General features: G+C 36.4%; 1 protein-coding gene across 3 annotated transcripts in view; it reads right to left on the bottom strand.

The window, feature by feature from the left end:
- The window catches only part of SKAP2 (src kinase associated phosphoprotein 2), a 117,826-nt gene that overhangs the window by 12,537 nt on the left and 82,416 nt on the right, over positions 1-22,873 (bottom strand). The window contains exon 10 of one of the 3 annotated variants that reach the window (XM_032707878.1): positions 6,218-6,286. The exons of 1 other annotated variant lie outside the window; for it this stretch is intronic. In XM_032707878.1, coding sequence (XP_032563769.1) covers positions 6,218-6,286 — 69 coding nt within the window. The remainder of the gene's footprint in view (positions 1-6,217; positions 6,287-22,873) is intronic. One more of the 3 variants, XM_032707886.1, reaches the window with a different exon arrangement.

The following is a 22,873-nucleotide window of genomic DNA, read 5'->3' as shown; positions in this document are numbered from 1 at the left end:
TAATGTGCAAGCCCTTCACTGGCAAGTTGCATCACTGAGAGACATGTAGCTACAGGTTTTCAAAGCCTTTTCCAGCTGCAACTTAAAGCACCTAATTTTCCTCCACACGTACATTTCTAGCAAGCCATATATGTATCTCAACTTGAAACTGATGAAATTCTTAGAATATAATTAATAATAATCTGTGAAAGGAAGTCAAAGTAAGTATTTTGTGATACGCTCCCCCTCCTCTCCTGTTCCAACAAAATTAAAGAGCTTCTCTGAGAACCTTTGAGATAATCCTTGATTGTTCCTTCTGAAATATTAGAGAACTTGGAAACTGTTGCTGAAGTTGCATTTCAAAAATATTTGTGTCAGCTCCAGTTTAGGACATTAAGCTCTGGCTAAACATGCAACTACACTACAGTCGTAAACTCATCCTTCTAACAGCATAAGCACAATGGATGTGCTGTGTTCAAGCTGCCATACAGACCATTAACTGATTGATTATTTAGCACTCTTTGCTCTGTAATACGGCAATAACACAGTAATAAATGCTTTGTCATACATTTACAATACAGAGCACATCTATTGAAACACAGCACTCACACACAGTTAAATACACTGGGTGCTTCTGTTACACTGCAAACTATTTCCTGTTTTTAATTCCATGAGAATGGAGTGTGATGAGTTAATGCAAAAAGAATGTAAGCAATACCACTAAGATGACCAGTTACATTATGTATACACTAACCAGACAGAATGTATATGTACTAATAATTTACATCACTGGAAAGCTATCTTCTAATTCTGATAACATAAATATCACTGAACTGGCTGGATCAAGGCTGTCATCTTAGTTTTGTTATATGATCCTTGAACAGCAGGCTTGCTGGTTATTCCAACATATACCAGTTACATTTGCATGTCGTTAGCACTCTACACCATTATTTATAGTTTACAATTTAATCATGATTGGTTCACTTTATTACCAAAAAAATCCTGTTAAAATATCAAGCATCAAGTGATAGAAAGCGTCACGCTATAAAAAAAATAGCAGTATTCAACTTGTGCTCTTTCCTATTTTGGCAAATACTTAGATTTGAACTTTAATACGCTCTGTATGAGTAAGAAGAGTTTGTTTTCTATTTTTCCATTCCAGTCTGCATTCTGTGCTATTTTATTTGGATGGCAATACTGTCATAAGGCTAAATATTCACAACCTTGAATTTAAAGCTGCAATGCCAATTACCCACCATTTAATTTTCCATAACTGGTGATTAGGAGCTATGACTTCCTATGTAGTAGTAGGGGGTGTTCTGGCTGCCAGTGCCTGAATTCTTCTGTCCTCAGCCCAAAAGCAGCAATTAGATACACGTATAAAGCTCCCAATCACTCAGAAATATGATTTGGTTACTCTAAAATGCCTAGACATTATCATTTCAAGAGGAAGGCAGAATCACTTTGAAGTGAATCGCTTTGAAGTGTTGCTTCTCCAAATTTTGGCCCTTCCTATTTTTTTACTCCGTTATTTACCAATTTAGCATTAGACACTTATAACAGTAACACAGGTTAGTGCGAAATTAATTTGTGATAAATATTAAATCAGAATCTCTCCTTCATCTTTTGATATCATACTGATCACAGTTCCCAACTCTTATCTTGTAAAAGATAACATAAGCCCACGTGAGTATAAACAAAAAGAGCTATTTCAGTATATCCCACCTTTCAAATCTTTCAGCAGTTAGCTTCTTGATTTGGTTTAAAATACATTAATCGGGATTTTTACTTCTTCAGAACTGCACTGAAAGAAATCAAGACTTTTCATGCTGACCTTTACCACTTTGAGCTCTCTTCTTACCTTTGTGCGCCTGAAGTAACTCCTGTTAACACTAATGGGAGTTGCAACAAAAGAGACACTGCAGCGGGGGAGACACATCTCTCCCTATATGTTCATCATGAGCATTTAATTGCATCTTAAAGTGGGAAAGCAAATCAACTAAGAACACGGCAACACTGGAAAAGATGCACTTTAAAATAAGCTTATTGCAACAATGACAATGTTGACCACAGACTAACCAGGACTCTGTGCCCTCATTTGTGAATTCAACATAAACTAAGGTCATATAAATCAGAAAGCCACATTTTTCAGACATATACCAGTATATCAGGAGCACAGAAACAAAAAACAGGGAAAGAAAGTGAGAGTTTTAAGTTTGTAAACCACTATGCTGGTCTTCCAAGAAGTGTTAATTTCAAATTTAAAAACCCCTCTCACACCCACCAGCACAAATTTCTCCAAATTCTGTAAGAGTAACTACACACACATAAAAGATAATTGTAAATGTAATTTCAGATTTTATACATCTAAAGTGAATAATGCTTCATAATATGATTCATAGTGCCTCACAAACACAGGGGTAGAATAAAAAAAGTTGCAAAAACCTCTGCAAAACAGAAGCCCATTCTTTCTTACTTCAGTCCCTATTTCAGTTTGAGAAGATCCTGACAAATTTCATTTTATTGCCTCTGAAGAATGGTATATAACAAAACCATGGGGCCTGTGTAAAGGAATTTGTTATTTATATGGTAATGAAATAATGTGGAGCTTCTTAAACACATGTAATACCTGAAAACAGATGGATTTAGCATCAAGAACTTATGTGCTCATTAGAGTTCAAATTCAAAAGGTATTGATTTTCTGGCATTACTTTGTCACAATCACACTCTAATCTCATATACTATGAAATATCACGTGCCTTAAAAATACTATGATGACATAATCACTAAACTTAAGTCTGTCATATTTTAAAGTTATGGTCACTTAGGCCACAAATACGAATAAGACATGATTAAAAAAAAGTTAAGTGTGTGGCAGAGGGCAGAAAGCAGTTTGTATTTACCTACCCACTATTTTTAAATTACCAATGACAAGAAATGGGTTAGCAAGATTTTGGATAGGTTTTTTCTTCAGAAAATACTTCTTTTATTCTAGGAGAGCTATCTGGATGAACTACTATCCAACAGTTTCCAATACTCTTCCATAAAGAATTTCTCATGGTTTTCTTCTGCCATCTCTTTTTTCCAGAAATAGTAATAGCAACAATAGATATTTTTGTCCAATATATTGATGAAAACACTTCAGAGTTTGACAGATCAAAAGGCAATGTCTGCCAGTCTCTTTGACAGTAGTCTCAGACTGCTTATTTCACTGAAAAACGCTGGCATCTGTCAACACATCCTCGAAGAAAGAAAGGTGAACAGTTCAGGTAAAAAAAAAAAAAATCTGACAAATACATCACTCAAGCATGCACCACAAATATTACTGTTTAAAATTTAAGAATGCCTATGGATTACTCAAGGGAAAAAAATTACAATAACATTCTAAAAACCACAAAAGACATGGGGAGGAAAAAATATGAAAAATTATGAAAATGCACTACCTAAAACAATAGAATAAATGTGATTATGTCTAATTTCCATTAATCTTCCATTTCAACACTGATGGCATCTAAGTTAGCAAACCCTACTATGGTAGTGATTTAGAGTTAGCAGTTATATTATTTGCCTATGCATCACTTGCGGAATGAAGGAATACATATGCATGCTTTCCTTTCACAACCATGGTCTACAACTGCCTAGTAGATTAAACAGCTGGCCATTCTGACTCATGTTCTTCAACTCATTAATAAGATTCTTCAAAAGTTAATAGCATCAGATTTGAAGATTACTTAACAATATTTGAAAAATACAAACTGTATCCCCTTTTATTAATGACGTGCTCAATATTTACCATACTGAAGGCTTAAAGATGGAGATACAGGTGAAGTTCAAAATTAATGCTACCAGAACGAGTATCTTACGTAAGTGAGTCTTGGTGTTGAGTCTCAATGCCCAGACAAGCCAGACCCTGTTAAAGAACACTGGTGTTTGTTAGTTCTGACGATGTCCTAAACTGCAAAAAATGCCTTACTTGCCCTTTATCCCACAGGCCAGAAAAGTTAGGAAATAAGGGAAAAATAATTAGTGTATTTATTTGGACTCTAACTCTAATCTAGCTCAAACTGTTCAGTATTATCTTTCTCTTACTGCTCCTTAGTTACTCTAAAATCAACATATTTACACTGATACAGCACAAAAGATGACACTTATTGAAACAGCAATTGTGGGAAACATAATGGGTAGATAGTCATAGCAAGAAAGACCAAGCAAGCCATAACTGAAATTCTTCAATGCTTTGATATTTTAAAATAATTAGGTCACTAGCAATTAATGTAAAGCTATCCAGCAGCAACAGTCTGGATCAAGACCAATAGAATAAGAAGAACTCAAGTCTGCAAGTTAATTGAAGCAGAGATATGTTAGGACAAGAAAAGAGTAGGAAAAAAAGAAACCTTTTTTGCACTTATCAGCCTGAGCTCACAGACAATTTACAGAATACTTTCTGTGAAGTTCAGCTTTAGTAAAGCTAGGCAATAAATTAAATTTAAGAATGTATGCACTGTTTGTGTGGACCCTTGAATCAAGTCAGATACTTATGATGTGATGGGCATCAGAAATACTCATGTCAACTCAGCCCTAAAGTCAAACAAATTACCAGTATTAAAGAGTGAAATATGTAAGATCAGATGAGAAAGTTATTGCTTGGAATGAATCTGGTATCTGGGGGGGAACTGCTCTAGTATTTTCAAAGACATTACACAAATACGAGTAGGATTGATAGGGCTGTTCTCACAGCAGTTAAAACTTTTCAAAACTCTAGATGCTAAGGTTTTGATTTCTTAAAAGTATGACCAATTAGAACTTCAGGAAGATACATTAGTGAAAAAAACCAATGCTGTTGGCAACTTTATAATTGGATTGACCCCACGCTCCATTATGACAACACACTCTTATAATTACAGTAATGTCTAAATGAGTACTAAATATTAAGGCTGTAATGAGTCATGTTGTTTTACACATGTTTTTAGCAGAGCACAATGCTAACAGCATCTGATGACTTGGCTCTTGTTTCCTTTCCAAGAAAAGCAACCCAAAACTCCTCACAGCAACCTGTTCCTGCTTTCCTGTACGGGTCAGGAAATCAGGCCTCTGTTTCCTCTCCACATGTTGCAACAGGAAGAGCACTGCAGAGCTACTTCCTAAAGGAACTCTTCTTGCCCACCCCTTCCTTGACAGCCCTGAAAGAATTATGTGTATTATGTACGATGGGGGAAGGAGAGCCAGATTGCATGTCAGTGCAGGTCACAGTTACAATGCAGCAGATCTCAAAAAGGTGTAAGGTCTGATAAGGAGCAGTCTTCACTACTTGCTGTGTCAAATCACCAGTAGTTTATCTAAAGGTCTGCACCCTTGAAACACAAATATATCTTGTTTTTAAGCATAACTGGAAATACCTTTCTGTCAAGAAAAGTTGTCTGGGCATATGACTTTACATGGTGTATGCAGTTATTTTTCCAGTCCCAGAGATAATTACCACAAGGGCAGTTTGCCAAGCTAAAGCTGAGAGAATATCCTTCACAGCCTTTCTGGGCATTTCTGTCCTTTTCCAATTTTCATGCCGCTGTCACTGGACTCTGGCATTTCTTACCCAATTCATTTGCTTTCTGTGGTAATCATATGCAATGAAGATATGCATGGCCAACATTTAAACAGGCTGCAGATCAATTAGTGGTCTTAAGTTTATCTGATTTTTATCAAAGAAGACAGAGCTTTGGGTCGATTGTCAGAGCCTGTGTCAAGTTGACCTTTTCAGAGACGTCTACATTGCCAGTCCCTTGGGCAACTTGTTGTCCCCTGTTAGTCTCTGAATGGCAGAAGTCTGTTCTGCTCAAGCACAAAGTATACACAGATGTCTATATTACATTCTTATAGGTTTGACAGCAACTGCATGTTGTATCTATAAACTGTCCTTTAGCAGTGACACTTCCTCAATGATGATAAGCTAATTTATGCAACTAAATCTCCTTTGTGCAGAAATGAAAGCTAATTGAGTCATTACAAAGTAATTCAGGAAGGAATACCTTGTATAAATTGGCTTACTTTATAAATCCTTCTCAAGTGGTTTTCATGCATCCTAAGTGGTGCTAAGCAGTTTTGCTGCCATCACATACTCAGGTAAAAAGACAGTTTTACAGAGCTACAAAAACATTATTTTAAAACACCGAATGGAAGAGATGAGAAAATAAAGGTAAAAATAAAGACCATAAACGAAATAGAGAGGAAAACTTTTAATTACCTGAATCAGTGGTAACATCCTCCTGGCTCTCTTTTCTTGGCACTTCAGCCTTTGAAGGAACCCGTTCTTCTGCAAAACACATAACTGCAGATGAAACTTCGAAGGGACACCTCAGCTGACAGGAATTACAGCCCCCATCAGTCCGAAAGCCACACTCTACAATTCCAGATTGTAAACTGTGTTTACTATTTTACATTTATACAGAAGTTGGAACATTGTTATTTCTGTGGTTTCCCCCACCCATCCAAACACTCCAAGAGCTTTCTTTCAAAATCTCAATTACGAACATCTGTTTCCCTTTTCACTCTCCTCTGAGGGCAATCATATAGAGAGCTGCAGTTCTGCTGTTTTTCAGTCATTCTGAGACAATTAGAATGAGGGTCATCTTCTGCTACATACACTTCTTGCCAGGATAAAGAAAATGAAACCGAGGATTGAAAAAGTATCCCCAGCCCATGAAAGAACTCCGTTCTTAAGAGCAGTATGCAGAGAAGGCAGAGGACATTTCACCTTCAGCACTGTCTTACATACACACTAACTTGACATCTGCATGATGGGAACACAGCCACTATAGATGCCATGCCTTCACTGCTCCTACCCACTGTGCTTGACCATGGTTTTAAGCAAGCCGAACTGTATCAAACAGCTTAGCACAAGTTTAGGGACAAGAAAAGAGAAACCCTGGCAGCAATTGGCTCTGAAGCATGTTTTCTGGCTAGCAAGCTTGGAACACACTGAAATCCCCACAGGCAATTTCGAAAGATGTGCTCCATACTTCCCGTCCAGCACAGACAGGGAACTCTCTCATGCCCAGACTCTCACTTAAGTAAATCCACACTCCATTCAGTACAGGGACATCAGATCTGCTTCTCACATTTCACAGTCAACAATTCTGTTGATGAGGCAAAAAAGGGAAAAAACTATGAGGTTTTTAGCTGTATTCTGTCTTTAGGTTCATAAGGAAGAAGAAACAAATTTATCTTTGCATTTGTCAGTATATCAAAACTGACAAGGCTGCTGTATGAATGAGGAAATAGTATACTGATAAACCCACTTCTCATACAAGAATTGGATTTCTAATACATTTAAATTATTTGCCTTTGCTACTCATCACGTCTTATACAGATAGTCATGCTTCTTTTTAAGGCACACATTTCAGCAACTAATTTTGATATTTTATTAATGACAGACAACAGACAAAGAACTCACAGCTTTTAAAATGTTCCTTATTGTGCAACTTTTATGTAATTGCCCATATACTTTGACAAAGAGTGAATTTTATATGAACAGTTCAAAGGATTTTTAGCCTTGTAAAAATTTAATCTATCCACAAGACTGTTCTTGCAAACATTAAAGCAGATGTTTAAAGCACGAGAGTAGACCTGTTGGAATGAGTATGCATAATTGCTGCTAACCTCTATACACAGTCCTACAAATATTACAGTTACATCAGAAGATTCACTCCACAAAGAGTTTTGAAATTCTACCCTAGTAAGCCAGCAACAGTTTTTGCTCTCTGACTCTTGACTAGTTAAAAGTCTGGTCAAGATGATTATAAACTATTATTTAAGCCAATGGGGGGCGAGGGGGGGGGTGGAATAAAAAAAAAAACCTAACAATAGAACAGGAGAAATCTGAAGCTGCAGTACTTACAAAACACTCTAAACTATTTACTGCATTCAAATGTATTCCCCTACTTGGCATTAACACTTGTTGCATATTTCCAAGTATGCTCATTTGTTTACTTTAAGAACTCACAAATGGAGAATAAATGGCAAAAATGCATCCCTGTGTGCTGTCCAGAGCACTAGGAGGGACTGACATTCTGTGGCTTCCCTACCACAGTTGCATCACTCACAGGGAGTAGTATCCCAGTATCAGTCACATTTTCTAGGATTGCTCCCTCTTCCCAGAACACTTCAGCTTCATCCAACACATACTGTATTATATTATACTTTGATTAAATAAATGTTGATATTACATGTTACTGAATGTTTGGACCTAAATCAGTTCATGTGTTGAATGTACTGTGGATTTTAACTCACTTGTCATGGTCATCCTCTGTATCTCTTCTTCACACCATCTCACTTCACAGTGAGAAAATATTCTTTTCCACCTTCTCAATATGTCAAAATGAGACTAATCTACACTAATCAAACCAGTGAACTCTTCTAGAGCTGTAGATCCAAAGAACTCTTATGATACAGATTATGTTCCCTACTCTGCTGATACTTTAATAGCAAACAACCTACAAAATTCTTGTGACAATGCAACAAGGAACTAACTATATTTGTTGCAGGTTTTTTCATTTAGTCCGTGAAAGCTGTTGAAAATAACTTACTTATTCAATTTCCAGTCAAAAGAAAAAAGTCACCCAATCACAGATAATTCTACCATCCACAAAATTTAAAAAGTGAACAATGAATTCTACACTTGCTGAGGCTTTTCATGTTAATCCATTGATTTTATTTTTTCCTTCCAATTTCTTTTTCTTAAAGGGGAAGGGTAAAAAAAAATCAGACTACTTGACTATAAAATGGATAAGAGTTTGGCTTCGATAGCGCATTCCTCCAATGGAATGTGGTATCTCCATGATAAATATGCATAAACTTAGCAGTTTCCTCTACTAACAACCATCTTTTTATATTAGACTCTAATTTAATGCCATTATTATTAGGTATTTTATTGTCTTCTAGTTTGTGACACATTGTCACAATACTAGTTTATACCTCGGATAATCCCAGTTTGCGGGTTAATATACTCTATTCAACACTTCAAAAACAGTAAACAAAACCAGCTCAGCTATGCAGCAAATTCTACCAAACCACACAGATGGTTATAAGCTTTTCATTGTGTGGTTTCCATAGCAATCATATTGCAAATCTGGAAGCTACTTGCAAATAAGCAGCTTGTATTTACAAGCCTTTGGGCTGCAGCATGGAACACAACAACATGTACAGTTATTATTCCAATCACATATTGTTAGAAAAATCATTGGAAGATGTTTTGATCAGATAAAAACTACCGCAGTGAACTAATTTTTCATCTATTTCATAATGATACGAGCAATCACACACTTGTAATGCACATTCATTATCTTCATTTGAAATCTCACTGTGGTGTCAGAAGGTCATAAGCATACAAACAAGTCTTGTAAGACAGACCCCTCACAAAAACACTTGTATTAGTAAATAATCAATTAAAAAAAACCTTGTAGTGTCTTTACTGTTGTACTTGGCACGGAGGAGAGATGCATGAAAAAAACCAGGTGTGTACATGAACTCTGCTGACATTCAGTATGACAGGTCTACACTGCTTTGCACATGAAAAGTAAAAGATACAGTGGTGTGTTAACACCAAGAGTATTACTCCTAAACACTGCTTTTTTGCTACCAAATAAGGATTCTGCACAAATGCAGACAAGAACTTTTGAACCCAAATAAGTGCTTACCGTGGAAAAGAGTCAAGACCTTTTCTCTCACAAATTTATAATTTTATGAATTGACCCACCCCCATAACAGATGGGTTATTACTCTAACAAGAAACATAAATCAACCCAGCTATATATTTTTTTAAAAATTAGCAAGGACTGGCTTGTTTACAAACAGGACTATTTGTTTAGAGAAACATTTAATATTTCCAGAGAAGGAGCAATAAACACACAAAATTTAAGAACAAGATTGTTTGTACAATTTGGCCAAACTGACACCTTCTGCTAGCATTAGTAGTGAGGGCTAGTGATCATCTGGGGGCAAAGGAATGAGTATTAACGCCCTGGTTTATACAGGGCCAGCAAGTTGCCTTAGCTGAGGACAGTGGTCCCCAGCCTTGGGGATGGGGTCCTTTCCAGTATTCTCACCATATACACACCTGTACATGCCTATACCCTTCACCCAAACTCTTTCAGCATTTTAGCCTAAGCCGCTTGATAGCCCAGAAGTCCTTCATGTATTGCTTTATCCTAGGCTTACTTGCCTTGGTGTGCATTTATAATGGCAGGGATTTTTGTTTCTGGTGTCTTCTTTTAAACTCCAGATCCACCCACTCTGTATGGAGAGAGCTCCAAATTCAGTTAGCAAAACTCAAGCTTTGATAATCCTACAATATTCCCAGAGATCTGTCCCTTTCCCCCAGCTCTTCTTGGACATGGCAGATTACTGGAAGATTTACACACAGCTTCTTGACATTTCACCCTGCATTCCCATTAGCAGCCTAGTGTACTCTGTAAACAATAAAACAGCTTAGCAAAGGCTGCTGAAGGTGCTATTCTTTAGCCATAGTGTGAGATCTTGGGGGCAGCAGAGAGGGGGAGACAGACTATTGTTTTATTAAAGCTCCATCTGACTGTACTAGAGTGCATGGTTTGAGAAAGAAAATGCCTCCAAGACAATGACAGAAGTGGGTAACAAGTTGGTTGCTATTTAGAAAAGAGATAAATGTAAGAATTTACCATGACAGAAGAGAGGACAAATTTTATTCCTACTTCTATGGGTTAGCTAGTTATCACCCAACAGCTCAAACAGAGAAGTGCATGGCAAACTTGAGTGGAAAAAAAAAAACACTTCCACAACACAAGCAGAGGAAATAGTGATAGAAATGGGTCATCCAAACACAGGCTAAACACTGGGATTGCAGATGAGGTGACATCATCATATGAGCAGAAGCAGAAGTTGCATCTGAATAAATGGTCACCACTACACTCAAAAATATGATGGGAAGGAAATAGGCAATACAGAATTGTATTCCAAGATCTCCAGAAAGAGATCTCTGAGTTACGAACAACATAAAAATACATTTTAATGAAAAGTATTATGCATACTAAGATGCTTCTGTTTTATTTGAGGACAACCCATGCCAATTCCTAGCACAAATTTCTCCCAACACATAATCCAAGTCTGATTCCAACATGGAGGCAAAAGGTTTCATTCAAATATACTACCAGCTAAACTGGATGGGACTTAAAACTAACACTTTTGCACAAGTTTTAACCAGTTCTTTGAAAATAACCATTATCTAAATTCTGAAGTGGAGTATATGCACCACTCTATGTTCAACCAGTAGACGGTAACAGAAGTCTGCTATTAATATTAACAATGTCCTTACCTCCCAATGGCCTTGAATAAATAGCACTGGCTGTACAAAGTGAAAAAGCTAAAATCATCAAATACTTAGAGATAGACAGGACCAGCGGACATTGCTCAGTCTAACACTCTGCTCTAACTAAGAAAGTTACATACTTCAATCAGGTTTCTAAGAAACAGCATTTGGCTTCTTTTGGTACTTCACACTAAGCTGCTCAGCAGCAGTTTATAAGGGTCGGTGCATTTTAATAGCTTACGTATGAGACAGCTGAAACTAATGACTTTATAGAACAAGATTAGCTCAAATTACTCAGTTTTGTCCAGATCTTACCAAGTTTCCAGATGTGAGGTTTCCTGTATTCCTGCACTTTTTTTCCCCTCAGCTGCACTTCTTGTATCTCGAAAAGTGCTACTGTACACCACCATTATTCCCAACTGTCTAAGCAATCTGAATAACTAAACCAGCCATCTCAGCTAAAACCGAAGCACTGCCTCCTACTGAGAAGACCTTCGGAAAGCTACCTCATCATCCACACAGAATTTTGTTATAAATTAACTCAGGATCAGTGCTGCAGGAAAAGGAGGTGAGAAGGAGAAGAAGTGATACTGGAGTACTGGAATGTCACTTAGCCGCTTTCTGGAGAAAAAAAAAACCTCTCTCAAAACAACCTTTCTGTGACACCATCCAGTGAATATAAGCACATGTTATGGTTTGGCTTAATCAAAACCAAAAAGCAGACACAACACCCCTTCCTAACAAAAGCATTTTGTAGCTACAGCATTTGCTAAACTAAAGAGTAAAGTAAACAAAAAAAATTCTCAGTCCCAATAGGGACAAATAACAAACACACTTCAAGGCTGCAGTTCTCTAGTGTTGAACAAAATAACATTGTTTGGATCATACAACTATTGCCATGAAGAATAATAAAAGAGTGAAGTAGTAGACAGAAATGAGTACATTTGAAGAACTGTTTGAGAAAAACAAATGTCTCTTTCTAAATACATCTGTGAAAAGGACACTGCGTTTCTCCTATATTACTACACACAGTGCCATCCACATGACCTACACTAGCACAATGGATTAAAAAGTCACGCTTTTAAAAGCCAGAAGGTATTTTATGACCTCTCCCTACTTTACTGTGAAAAAACCAAGCAACAAAATATTCTTCTACAGAAAGTATTTTTTTATAATGTTTTAGGGCAGACAGTATGAAGACTAAGTGATCAAAGAACACATCTCTGTCCTTGGAGGAAAAACAGCTCCTCTCAGGCAAAACAGAAAACTGAGCACTGTTAGCAGGGTCATCCACAGTTGCTGCAAAGTGGATCTTCTCACTCTACTGTGCACCATATTACCAATTTTCAGGAAATGTAGGAGAATGCTTTGCTTTATTTACCTTCCCTACTTGCTGAGACCTCAAGGTAAGTTAACAGCTTTCCTCTTTCTTTTTCTTTCCTTTCCCCAGTACCAAGTGTTCCAGTACGTTTGCTTCCCTGCCCTTGCCCCATTCTGTAGTCACAGCCAATAAATATCCTCTTCAGACCCTCCAAATTTTGTACATTTACCAAACACAGAGGTTATTTGTATGAAAGTTGCTCTTTCCAGGGCTTCACAAGACCCTTCAGGCTTCCAGAAAAAATTACCACAATGGGAGGAAAAACGTTCTCAGTCACTTGAACAATAGAACAGAATATATTCACTAGGACAACTGAACAATTCACAGAGGTACAGGCAATTCCTGGTTCCAGTTATGAATATATGAAGATTTCATGAACTCAGCTTGCCACTTGGAGCTCCCCTCGCAAATAAGCAGTCTTCAGTCATGTTTTGAGTGACAGCTGAATCAAGTTGTCCAGTTCCTAGTTGTCCAGATTCTAGTACTAGTCTTCCAAACAACAAATAATCTAAAATCTCCAATTAAACAAACAAACAAACAAACACACACCTCCAAATCTTTACATTGTCTACATTCCCTTTTTTTCTTAGACAAACATAGGTGCAAAAGAAATAACAGTTTATCAATATAAAGTTAAAGGAGGAAAAAATTGCTAGTCTGACAGAATTAGGAGGAACGGAAGTATGTAAAATCTCAGTTACATCAATAGCAAGCTTAGGAGGAGATGAGGCAGAAAAAAGGCAGGAAAAGCAGGAGTACCTACCAGGGAAGACCATTTAGAATGCCTCATTTTGGAATAGTAAAATTTCTTTGACAAAATGATCTAATTATTATTAATAAAATTCAATACAAATATGTCGAAGTGCAATGTGCACTGCATAGAAATAAGAGATGGGTTTTGCACTGACCTTTTTATTTCCTCATGAAGAAAGACCCCATAATAGTAATTCTTCTCAAGAGAAAAGATAAAGGTCATCATAAGCAAGTTCAATCGTGGATATGCACACAATGATTATAATGAAGAATAAAAGAAATTACAGAGAGATCCACTTCCAGAAACTCATTGATTCATATCCCATTTTTATATTCACAGACATTTTTTTGTATTTACAAATAAAGTCACTATTTTATGGGGGTTTTTTTCAGAAATCAACTATCTTAGTATGCTAAGTGAACTAGTCAGAATATATTACACTCAGAAAACAAAAAAAAATATTTGATGGGTCATCAAACCAGGTGAAAATTTCTTAAGTGACTTCAGAATCCAGCTCCTTACAAATTCCTTCAGTTTGATTAGTAGTTTTTTAAATATTACCTGTACTTTTTTGATCAAGACATTAGATAACAACTTCCTCACCTGAACAGAAGCATCTCTGAAGGTAGTTTCATGTCAAATTTCAACAAAAGCACAATTTTGGTTCCACTTGTAAAAGTGTTCCTAAAGCTTCAAATTTGGCATACAAAATTGAGGCATCTTACCTAAATCCACATCTAAACATTTAAAGAAGGAATAAAATATTTTAAGATACTGCTCTTACTTCCTCCACAATGTAGAGGAAAGCTTCTGGGTTTAATGCTTCTACAGGCTCATCTAATTATTTAGGTGATTAACAAAAGATGCTTCCTTCTCTGTCCCCCCTCACCCTTACAGAAAAGCAGTTGTAATTATTGAGCAGAATGCAAATTAGTATCTTGAAGGGACAAAACAAACAACAATTTTTAAGTTGTGTCCATGGTTCCATTGTAGGTTCACAGGAATTTGTGTTTTGCTTGCCTAAGTACATGTGGCATGCACATAAGTACATTCTTACATATAAACATAATAAAGATCTATGTGAATTCACTGTAACTAAAATAAATTTGTTTGTTCTCTCAACCCATAATAGCTCTTAGTTATGTAAACAGTTTAAGTGTTCAACATGACATTTTATAAACCTTATTATTAAAATGTTTTGCTAAAATAAATGTGGTGGCTATTAAAATCTACATAGAAAACATAAATATTTCCCTATGTAAATATATCCAGCAATCAAATATTCAATTAACTCATCCATACTGTGTAACTGTACTACAGTGTTATTTGACAATCATGTACTTTGGTTATATTTCTCAGACTTAAATTTATGATAGATAGAAAAAGTCTGTAAATGTCAAGTAAAGTTTCTTATATTCATTGATCAGCAGCAAGACGTAAATTTAAAGCCATTTCTGAAAATTACATATCCTTAATAGTGACAAATGTGACTTGAGATAATATTTACATACACAGAATTCATAAAGAAAGCATCTTGTTTAAATCATATAATATCCTTTAATAATCTGCATGGTTAATGTATTCGAATTTATACTCTGATTCCAGAAACTAATTTACTCAAAAAAGGGAGAAAAGACAAGGCATAGTTCACTTTAGTGAAAGGAAACACAATACAGTTGTTGGCATGTTTCCACAAGAAAGGTCTGGCTCCCAGATGCTTCTCTCATAGTTCCTTTTAAAATTATTCTACCAAGGCATTTTTGCATTCCCTGTGTAGATCACTAAATGCACACTTACAAAAAAAAAAAAAAAAAAAATTCAGCACCGTTCACCCTTTGGGTATTTTCATTAAAAGTAACAAACCTACACCACAGACACTTTGCACTGTTTATGGTCCAGGCCATTAAATGAAATTACATCAACTATGCTAAATCCTTACTCCAACTAAAATGATGAAATAAAGTGAAAATATTCTTGCTGTGATTCACTAGTATTGGGTAAATCAGAAATACACAGAAAATTATAGTTGCAATGCAGACTGTTCACACATACCATAATTTTGGGTAACATTCCCATCTTCATTTCTACAAATACTAACACGTTGTTTGATTCTCAAACATCACGTCAAGACTGGGACCGGCAACTCTGGATGTCAGATCTTACTAGCCCTACATGCCACACACCACGATGCACCTCAGAGAGATGACGCAGGACACCAGGATACGGAAATAGTTCATAAGCAGGAGATGAAAACTGCTTCCCAGGTTAATGTGGAATAGACATGAAGTTGTATCTTAGAAGAACCCAGGGCTTCTACAGTCCCGTATTACTTGAATTCACTCACTGATAGTACCTTCGGATTACCCAGTTCTCATGCCAGAGACACAACACAGTCCCAGTTGCACTGTAAGAGCACTACTTGTAGGCCTGAGTTAGACAGTTTAGCCAGAAATTGAGTCTTATGACCCATATAAATGTTATGACAAAATCATATCCATCCTGAACTTTCATTTATTGAATTACCTAAACCTACTGTTCAACATTTAGTAATGGAAATGTGTCACTTCTCATCATAGAATCATAGAATTGTTTGGGTTTGGAGTGTCCTTAAAGATCATCTAGTTCCAAGACCCCTGCCGTGGGCAGGGACACCTTCCGCTAGATCAGGCTGCACAAAGCCCCATCCAACCTGGCCTTGAACACTTCCAGCAATGTGGGGCATCCACAGCTACTCTGGACAACCTGTTCCAGCGCCTCACCACCCTCACAGATTTCTTCCTAACATCTATTCTTAATTCTTAAGGAAATAAAATTTGAGAGAGGTATGCAAACAAGTATAAATTCCGTTAGCATATTTTGGGACAACGGAAGCACGACCCTCATGCTAGGATCCACAGGCTTTCCTGTAGATAATGCTTTGTTTTGAAAATGCGATTCCTTCCTTTAATTCCTGGTTTTATTCACAGTTGTCTTCAAGATTCAAGGACAGAATAATTGTTACAGCCTGCTAAGAAAAACGCTTCCACAAACCAAAGATGGAACTACAGGAACCTCTTCCTTAAAAAAGGACTGAAATAAAATACCCCCTGTGACAAACATCTCCTTTCTGGGTGAAAAAATTTTCCTTCTATCTTGCTGTTTAATCCACATCTCACTGATTTGTCAAAAAACTTTCCTCAGACTCTTCTGGCTTCTTAAGAAAACATTCTTCCGTTTGCTGCTGAAGCTTATCTGTGTGCCTTCACCCTGTGCTTCCCTGGAGCATCCATCCCTCTCTCTACTCTAGACCACGGCAGATTGCTGCATCTTGCCCTCTCAGCCTGGTCCACTGTGTGGTCTAAGAGCTGAACCCTACTGACCATTTTCCTTTCCTAGGAGCAACCACCCTGCTTCTTTCAAAGACTCCTACCCAGCCCAGCAGCATCCAAGACAAATAAACAAGCAGCCTTTTCCTGTGTTACCTTCCTTATACACGTGTAAAATAAACAAGACATCTATTGCAAACACAGTACACTGTAACACACAATAAACATCAGATATACATGCATACAGCCAGAAGAACTCATGAAGCTCTGGTTAAATAGTAGTATTTTGTTTGGCTAATTCCTCCATTTTGAGGAAAGAGGGAAAAAAAGTTAGTAGCACACTGAGAGGAAAAGACATATATAGAAAGATTTGTGATGATGCCTTTCTTAAGGCTGAAAAATTCAAATGAGAGATTTGTATCTACAGAACAGAGTGATTAATTCAGCCTTTAAAACTCACCTTGCTGGGGCTTGAGAATTCAGTTGTACAAATTATGGTTCTTTAATAGCTACCTTGTGGAAAACAGACAAGTTGAGAAGTGATAGCCTGAGGCACCACATAACCTCTGGTTGCTCTTGTTTCTCAAAAAACTCTAATGGTTTTATTAGCCTGATATGCAGTCATTCTGTCACAAATTTAAAAAGTAAAGGTTCCTTGATCTATCTATATAATATCTATCACATTTATACCCAAGCAGTAGAGCAGGTCCAGTATTTTTATTTTCATAAATATACATAATACAACTGACATTTTGCTTTGAACTTGCTAAACTGCAGCAATTCCTCAAAGTTATGGTTAATAAACTATCTCACATACCAAGGCATTTCTTCTGAATGCTTTGCATTAGAACTACTGCACTGCTTCTTAATTAGATAAAAACAGTGCTACCATAGAAAATTATTTTGCTTTCAAAAGAACAAACTTGGGGTACATAATCCATTGAAGACATGCAAGTATAAACAAAGCTTTGTTCACATTTAATATTAAGTCATATGTCAGAGACAGGGTCAACACTGAAAAAAGTATAATACAATTACTTTGTATTATACTTATATATACTTATATATACTTTGTATATAAAACTACTTTGTGTGATTTTGTCTTGCCAGAATGACAAGTTTTTCTGAGACAGGATTCTATCTCTTATAACAGTTTCTGTCACATCCTATCCACATCAGATTGGTTTTACAAATCAATAGTGTCAAATGTTGTTTAGCACTGGTGCACAGAAAATATTATAAAAATAACTGATCAGTACTTGCTACACAATATCTTATTTTGGTAAGTAAATTCATTTCAATGAGTTGTGTGCTAATTACTTTTTGAAAGAGTTCTTTAAACATAAAAAAGCATGAATAAATATACTTGTTTTTTAGATATTATTAAGTTGTATTTTCTAATTTCAAGCGAATAAGCTTTAAAATGCCAATAGACAATAGACAGTAAACCCCTGGTTTATTTGGTGGTGGGTTTTTGGTTGGTTTTTTGTTTGCTCTGATTAGGCTTTAGGGTTTGGGTTTTTTTAATCTCTGAAATACAGACATAAAATTCAGCCATTGCTAATATGAGACTTTGATAAACACAGCCTTTCCAACATGGACTCCTTCAATTTATTATAACAGTTGACTACAATGTCAGGAAGGTCACTTCTATTTTCTCCAGTTGTAAACTCTGAAATCTATGAAGCCTGAAACATCTGAAAACTATGATGTCTCGCATGAAGTTCAAAGAGAGAAGTAATACCTAAACTTAATAGCACACATTTTCTATTTACTACAGATACTGTAATTAACTGCTTTCTCACAACTGACCAAACTTTCTGCAGCAGACGTATATCACTAAATAAAGAACACTCTTAGATTTTCTAAGGATATTTATCTGTAGACAAACCCACCCGAAGTCCCATCAGTCAATATACTCTCACATGCAAATCAGACTAAATATGAATACTCAGTTATTATTCCACTTTTACTGGCCTCCTCACTTGCACATTTGTAAATGTGTGTGTGAGGAGGGAGCAAGGGCTGAATTGTATCACGGACAGTAGGCTTTCTGACAGCTATGGGCCACCTGTTGTTCACAGACTGCCACTTTATATTCACTTCAAAAGAAATGTAGAAGAGCCTGTAAACCTTATTTTTCCTAATAAAGACTTGCCACTTCCCACTCAATGGACATCTTTTCAGCTACACTAGATTGTCTTACTTCCTCTTCCATCACTGACACCCAACATCAATAGAAAGAAGGTTTCCCTCTTCAGATGTAGGATTACATTAATTGAAGATAATGCCCCCGTACTTGTGCCAAAAAAAATCTGAGGTCCAGGTATCACGTTTCTAACCACCTTGTGGATGCAATGTCTTTATATATTTGTCTGGATTCATAACTCATGTCTTGTGAGCATTTAGTACTAGCTGAAGGACACTTCAAGGTATACACAAATCTCATAAGCATACTGCCTCAGAACCCAGAGTGACAGAGAATTCAGGCACAGCTCCATTTCATCATAGCTGTTGGGATTCAACAATATCCAGGTGAAAGAGATTGTTTTTCAATCATTTCCATGTCTGGCATATCATCAAAGACTATTAGTAGATCCCAAATCCCAGTGATTAAGACAGGAAAACAACATACACTGGACCTAAAAAAAACACTTTCCTTTACTAGTCCCTGACACTAAAAGGTAGTTCACATTTGCTTTTCACTGTTTTTTTATTATTTTAATTACTTCTGAATTACAGCAAATTGAGTAAGCCCTGTAGCACCCCCTTGCCCTTATTCTGGTACTCCACCTATCAGCAAGATAGTATATGCAAAAATACTCCATATATACAAATAATACAATGGCTAAGCAAGTGAAAAATATTAATTTCTTAAAAATACTGAGACACAATTAATGGAAAAAACTGTTTTGAAGAATCGTCACTGTTTTAAAAGAAAAAAAAATTCCCTTGCTGTGTTCTTGAATCTAAAAGTTGTTCTCATGGAAATTATTCAAAAAATTTTCAGTAATTACTTTGGAAACCTTTCCTCAACACTGTCCTCAAAAATGCTTACATCCAGTCTTTTGAACTTCATTTATTCCAGACCCTACTTATATTTTACACTTTATAATCATTTACTAATTTAAAGTATTTAGAATTCTTTCCATGGAAAAAAAAAATGTCAGCACAACAGCATTACATATAACTCCTGTGGACAAGAAGTAAAGAATTCCCTAACTACTTAAAGCAAGCAACACTTGCTGGGAGGAATTTGGACCATATACCAAGATACATGGTATATGGTCTTAACAGCAGTGATCACAGTAATGTCTCAGATTCCATAATCATCCATGTCTCTGCTGACTTAAACTGACTTTTCTGTTTTGTAATGACCAATTAATAATTTCTTCCTTTTAGGCTACTGGTTTTAGGAACTGATACACAGCTGTAAAGCACAACTGAGGCTGCTTGACACTAAACACTGTGTTGAGCCCAGATACTCAGACTGTGATACACTGAAAACTCTAAAATAAGCAAAGGTGTCCTGAAAAAGAATTTTCATTAACACAGTGCTGTGAAATCTTCACTTCTAGTGTCAAAAAGTCAATATTTTTGACACTGCATTTTGAGAATACAAATATTTGCTGTGAGTTGGTGTTCATGAGTGACACATCAAACTTACACTCAAACTTCACTACATAATCATTACTTCCTTCTTCCCAAGAAAAGTTAAGTCAGAGATATGTTCTTTTTTTCCCCCCAGCTTCATGCTCATGAAAGGGCTATAACATCATAAAAACAATTTGCTTCTTCAAAACTCACGCAGTCCAGAAAGAAGCGAGAATGAGGATGGTATTAAGTTAAGTTATGCCTCCTAACTGCCAGGGTTTACTGTTAGAAAAAAATAAAGCAACAAAGCTGCTTAAAGCAACAACCATAAGAAAGAAACAGGATTACTCTCTACATTCATATTCAATGTCAGAAATCAGTTCTGAAACAACATCAACATAATTTTAAAACTACTTAAAATAATTTATTTAAAGTAAGTAAACAAACTGTTTCTCTGCGCATCACACTTCTTATAGCATGAAAGTTAAGACATTTCTTACCTTTCCCTGGGCTTTGCCTCAGTTACAGAGTTTCCCAACCTAAGCTTCCAATTACACTGCAAAACAGAATTACTGGCCAGATACCTGGGCTTGACCAGACTGTTTGGCAGAGGATTGACAGCAGGAATCAAAAGACAAAGGCAAACTTTCCATTCCCTCCATCCTTTGCCTGATTAGAGACTGAATCAATCCTCAAATTTAACTTACAGAAAACTAAAAAGTGATGCAAATTGTATTGCCTGGAGATCACCACAGCACTGAATCTCACCATGCTATCTTCTCTCACCCAGAAGTTGTTTGTGCTATGGACAGGCTGAGAAGGGATGGCACAAAGCCACAGTCCTGTGTCACGTTACATTGCTTCAGGATTACTTGTTCTGTAAGTGCAGTTTTTACCTCCATGGACCAAATAAGTACTATTAAAATAAGAACCAAAACTTATCTTTAGAATAATTTTAATGGAAACTATACTGTATACCTCGGAAACTACTGCTATAATGCAAGTTTGCGAGGAGAAAGAGAACAGAAGAAAAAAGCCAACACAGGATTGAAATTTAAGTATGTTAGCTCAGATTAACACCTATTTTCTCCAATTGTGCTAGAGCGTGGTAGACAGTACCCAAACTGAGTTGAGGTTGTAGAAAGCATTAAGGGGGCAGGCAGTAGTTAGCATTGCAGTTTTGGGTATGTGCTCCACACAGACATGAAACCACAGAAGACAATACCGAAGGCCTTAAAATTATGTCACTGAAACCTCAAATTAATAAAAAAATTCTGCCTTCAAGGGCTGTAACAGATGGTAACAACTTTAAAGCTGGCACGTGTTCTCTTTTATGACAAGTCCATTGTTTAAAACACCACTAAACTAGAAACTCTGTGCATCTAGGTAGCTCTACCCACACAGAGAGTTATTTAATACAGCAGTTTCAGAGTTTGTTTTATGTTACAGCTTATAACATTCAGGTGTGGACTGCAAAATCATAAAGAGTGCGCTAAGGTAGAAAATAAATAGCTAATTAAGCAAAAATGGGCCTTTATTGACAATATTTTTAATTTTGCTTAGCCAAGTTTTCATCCATGAGTTTATTAAACATCGAAAATACTAAAGCCCAGTTTGCTGAAGACAGTATAAAGACTTCTCTTCCTGAAGAATCTTGCAAGGGAAGTTTTACAAGTTGGTAATTCTTTGGCAGTTCTGATGTTTTTTATTTTACCTGAATAACTACAGTAAAACCCTGACTAACACTGAGAACCAGGAAAATGGTGCTTCTATGGTAAATATGAATTTGTATGTGCTATTAAAGAAGAAAATGACTTAACAAATCAAAAGACTAAATTTCTCACATCTCTTTGTACACCCTCCAACTATCAACCCACTCCTCCTGCCAGCACACAGTACAAAGTGAATACCACTGAAATCTGTGCTTTTAATAGGCTAACAGACTGTTACCATTCTGGATACTGGTTTGAAGCTATCCAGCTTCTGCCTGGAAAATTCATCTACACTGTCTCCTGCCACAAGCAGGAAAAAAAATAGCTAAGCAATGAGACAGCTAGAGAATACAGCATCAGTTAGTCCTGATTACTGCAACAGTTATCAAAATTTTCCAATTTACAAACCTGTGCAAAAATTTCCATATCCTCTTTTTAATTCAAACACTCTTTACTCAAACACCAAACCCAGTATTACTAAATGAACTGGCTTAAGTTTCTTCTGAAGTGCTGACATAAAAGCCACTGGAGAACCACAGAAATGCAAAATTTTACTTACTTGAGAATATGCAAATTATTGCCAAATAAATAATAACAAGGTACAATGAGTTGCATACCTGAAATTCAGTATATATAAAGCTAATGGATCTGTGAAAACAGACGATTAGAAGCCTCTAACATGAAAATGTTTTGAGGACAAAAACAAGATGCAGATTAATTTCTCCTCCCTCTTCACAAGGATCTAGCATATTTGCCTTCTGCATTCCAGAGCTTACCATAGCATTGCAGCTGTACAAATAATTTTTTTCTGTT

This window comes from Chiroxiphia lanceolata, chromosome 1, assembly GCF_009829145.1.
Source record: "Chiroxiphia lanceolata isolate bChiLan1 chromosome 1, bChiLan1.pri, whole genome shotgun sequence".
Classification (NCBI taxonomy): Eukaryota; Metazoa; Chordata; class Aves; order Passeriformes; family Pipridae; genus Chiroxiphia; species Chiroxiphia lanceolata.
Note: the sequence above shows the minus strand (reverse complement) of the source record. Positions and strands in the feature narration are given on the sequence as shown.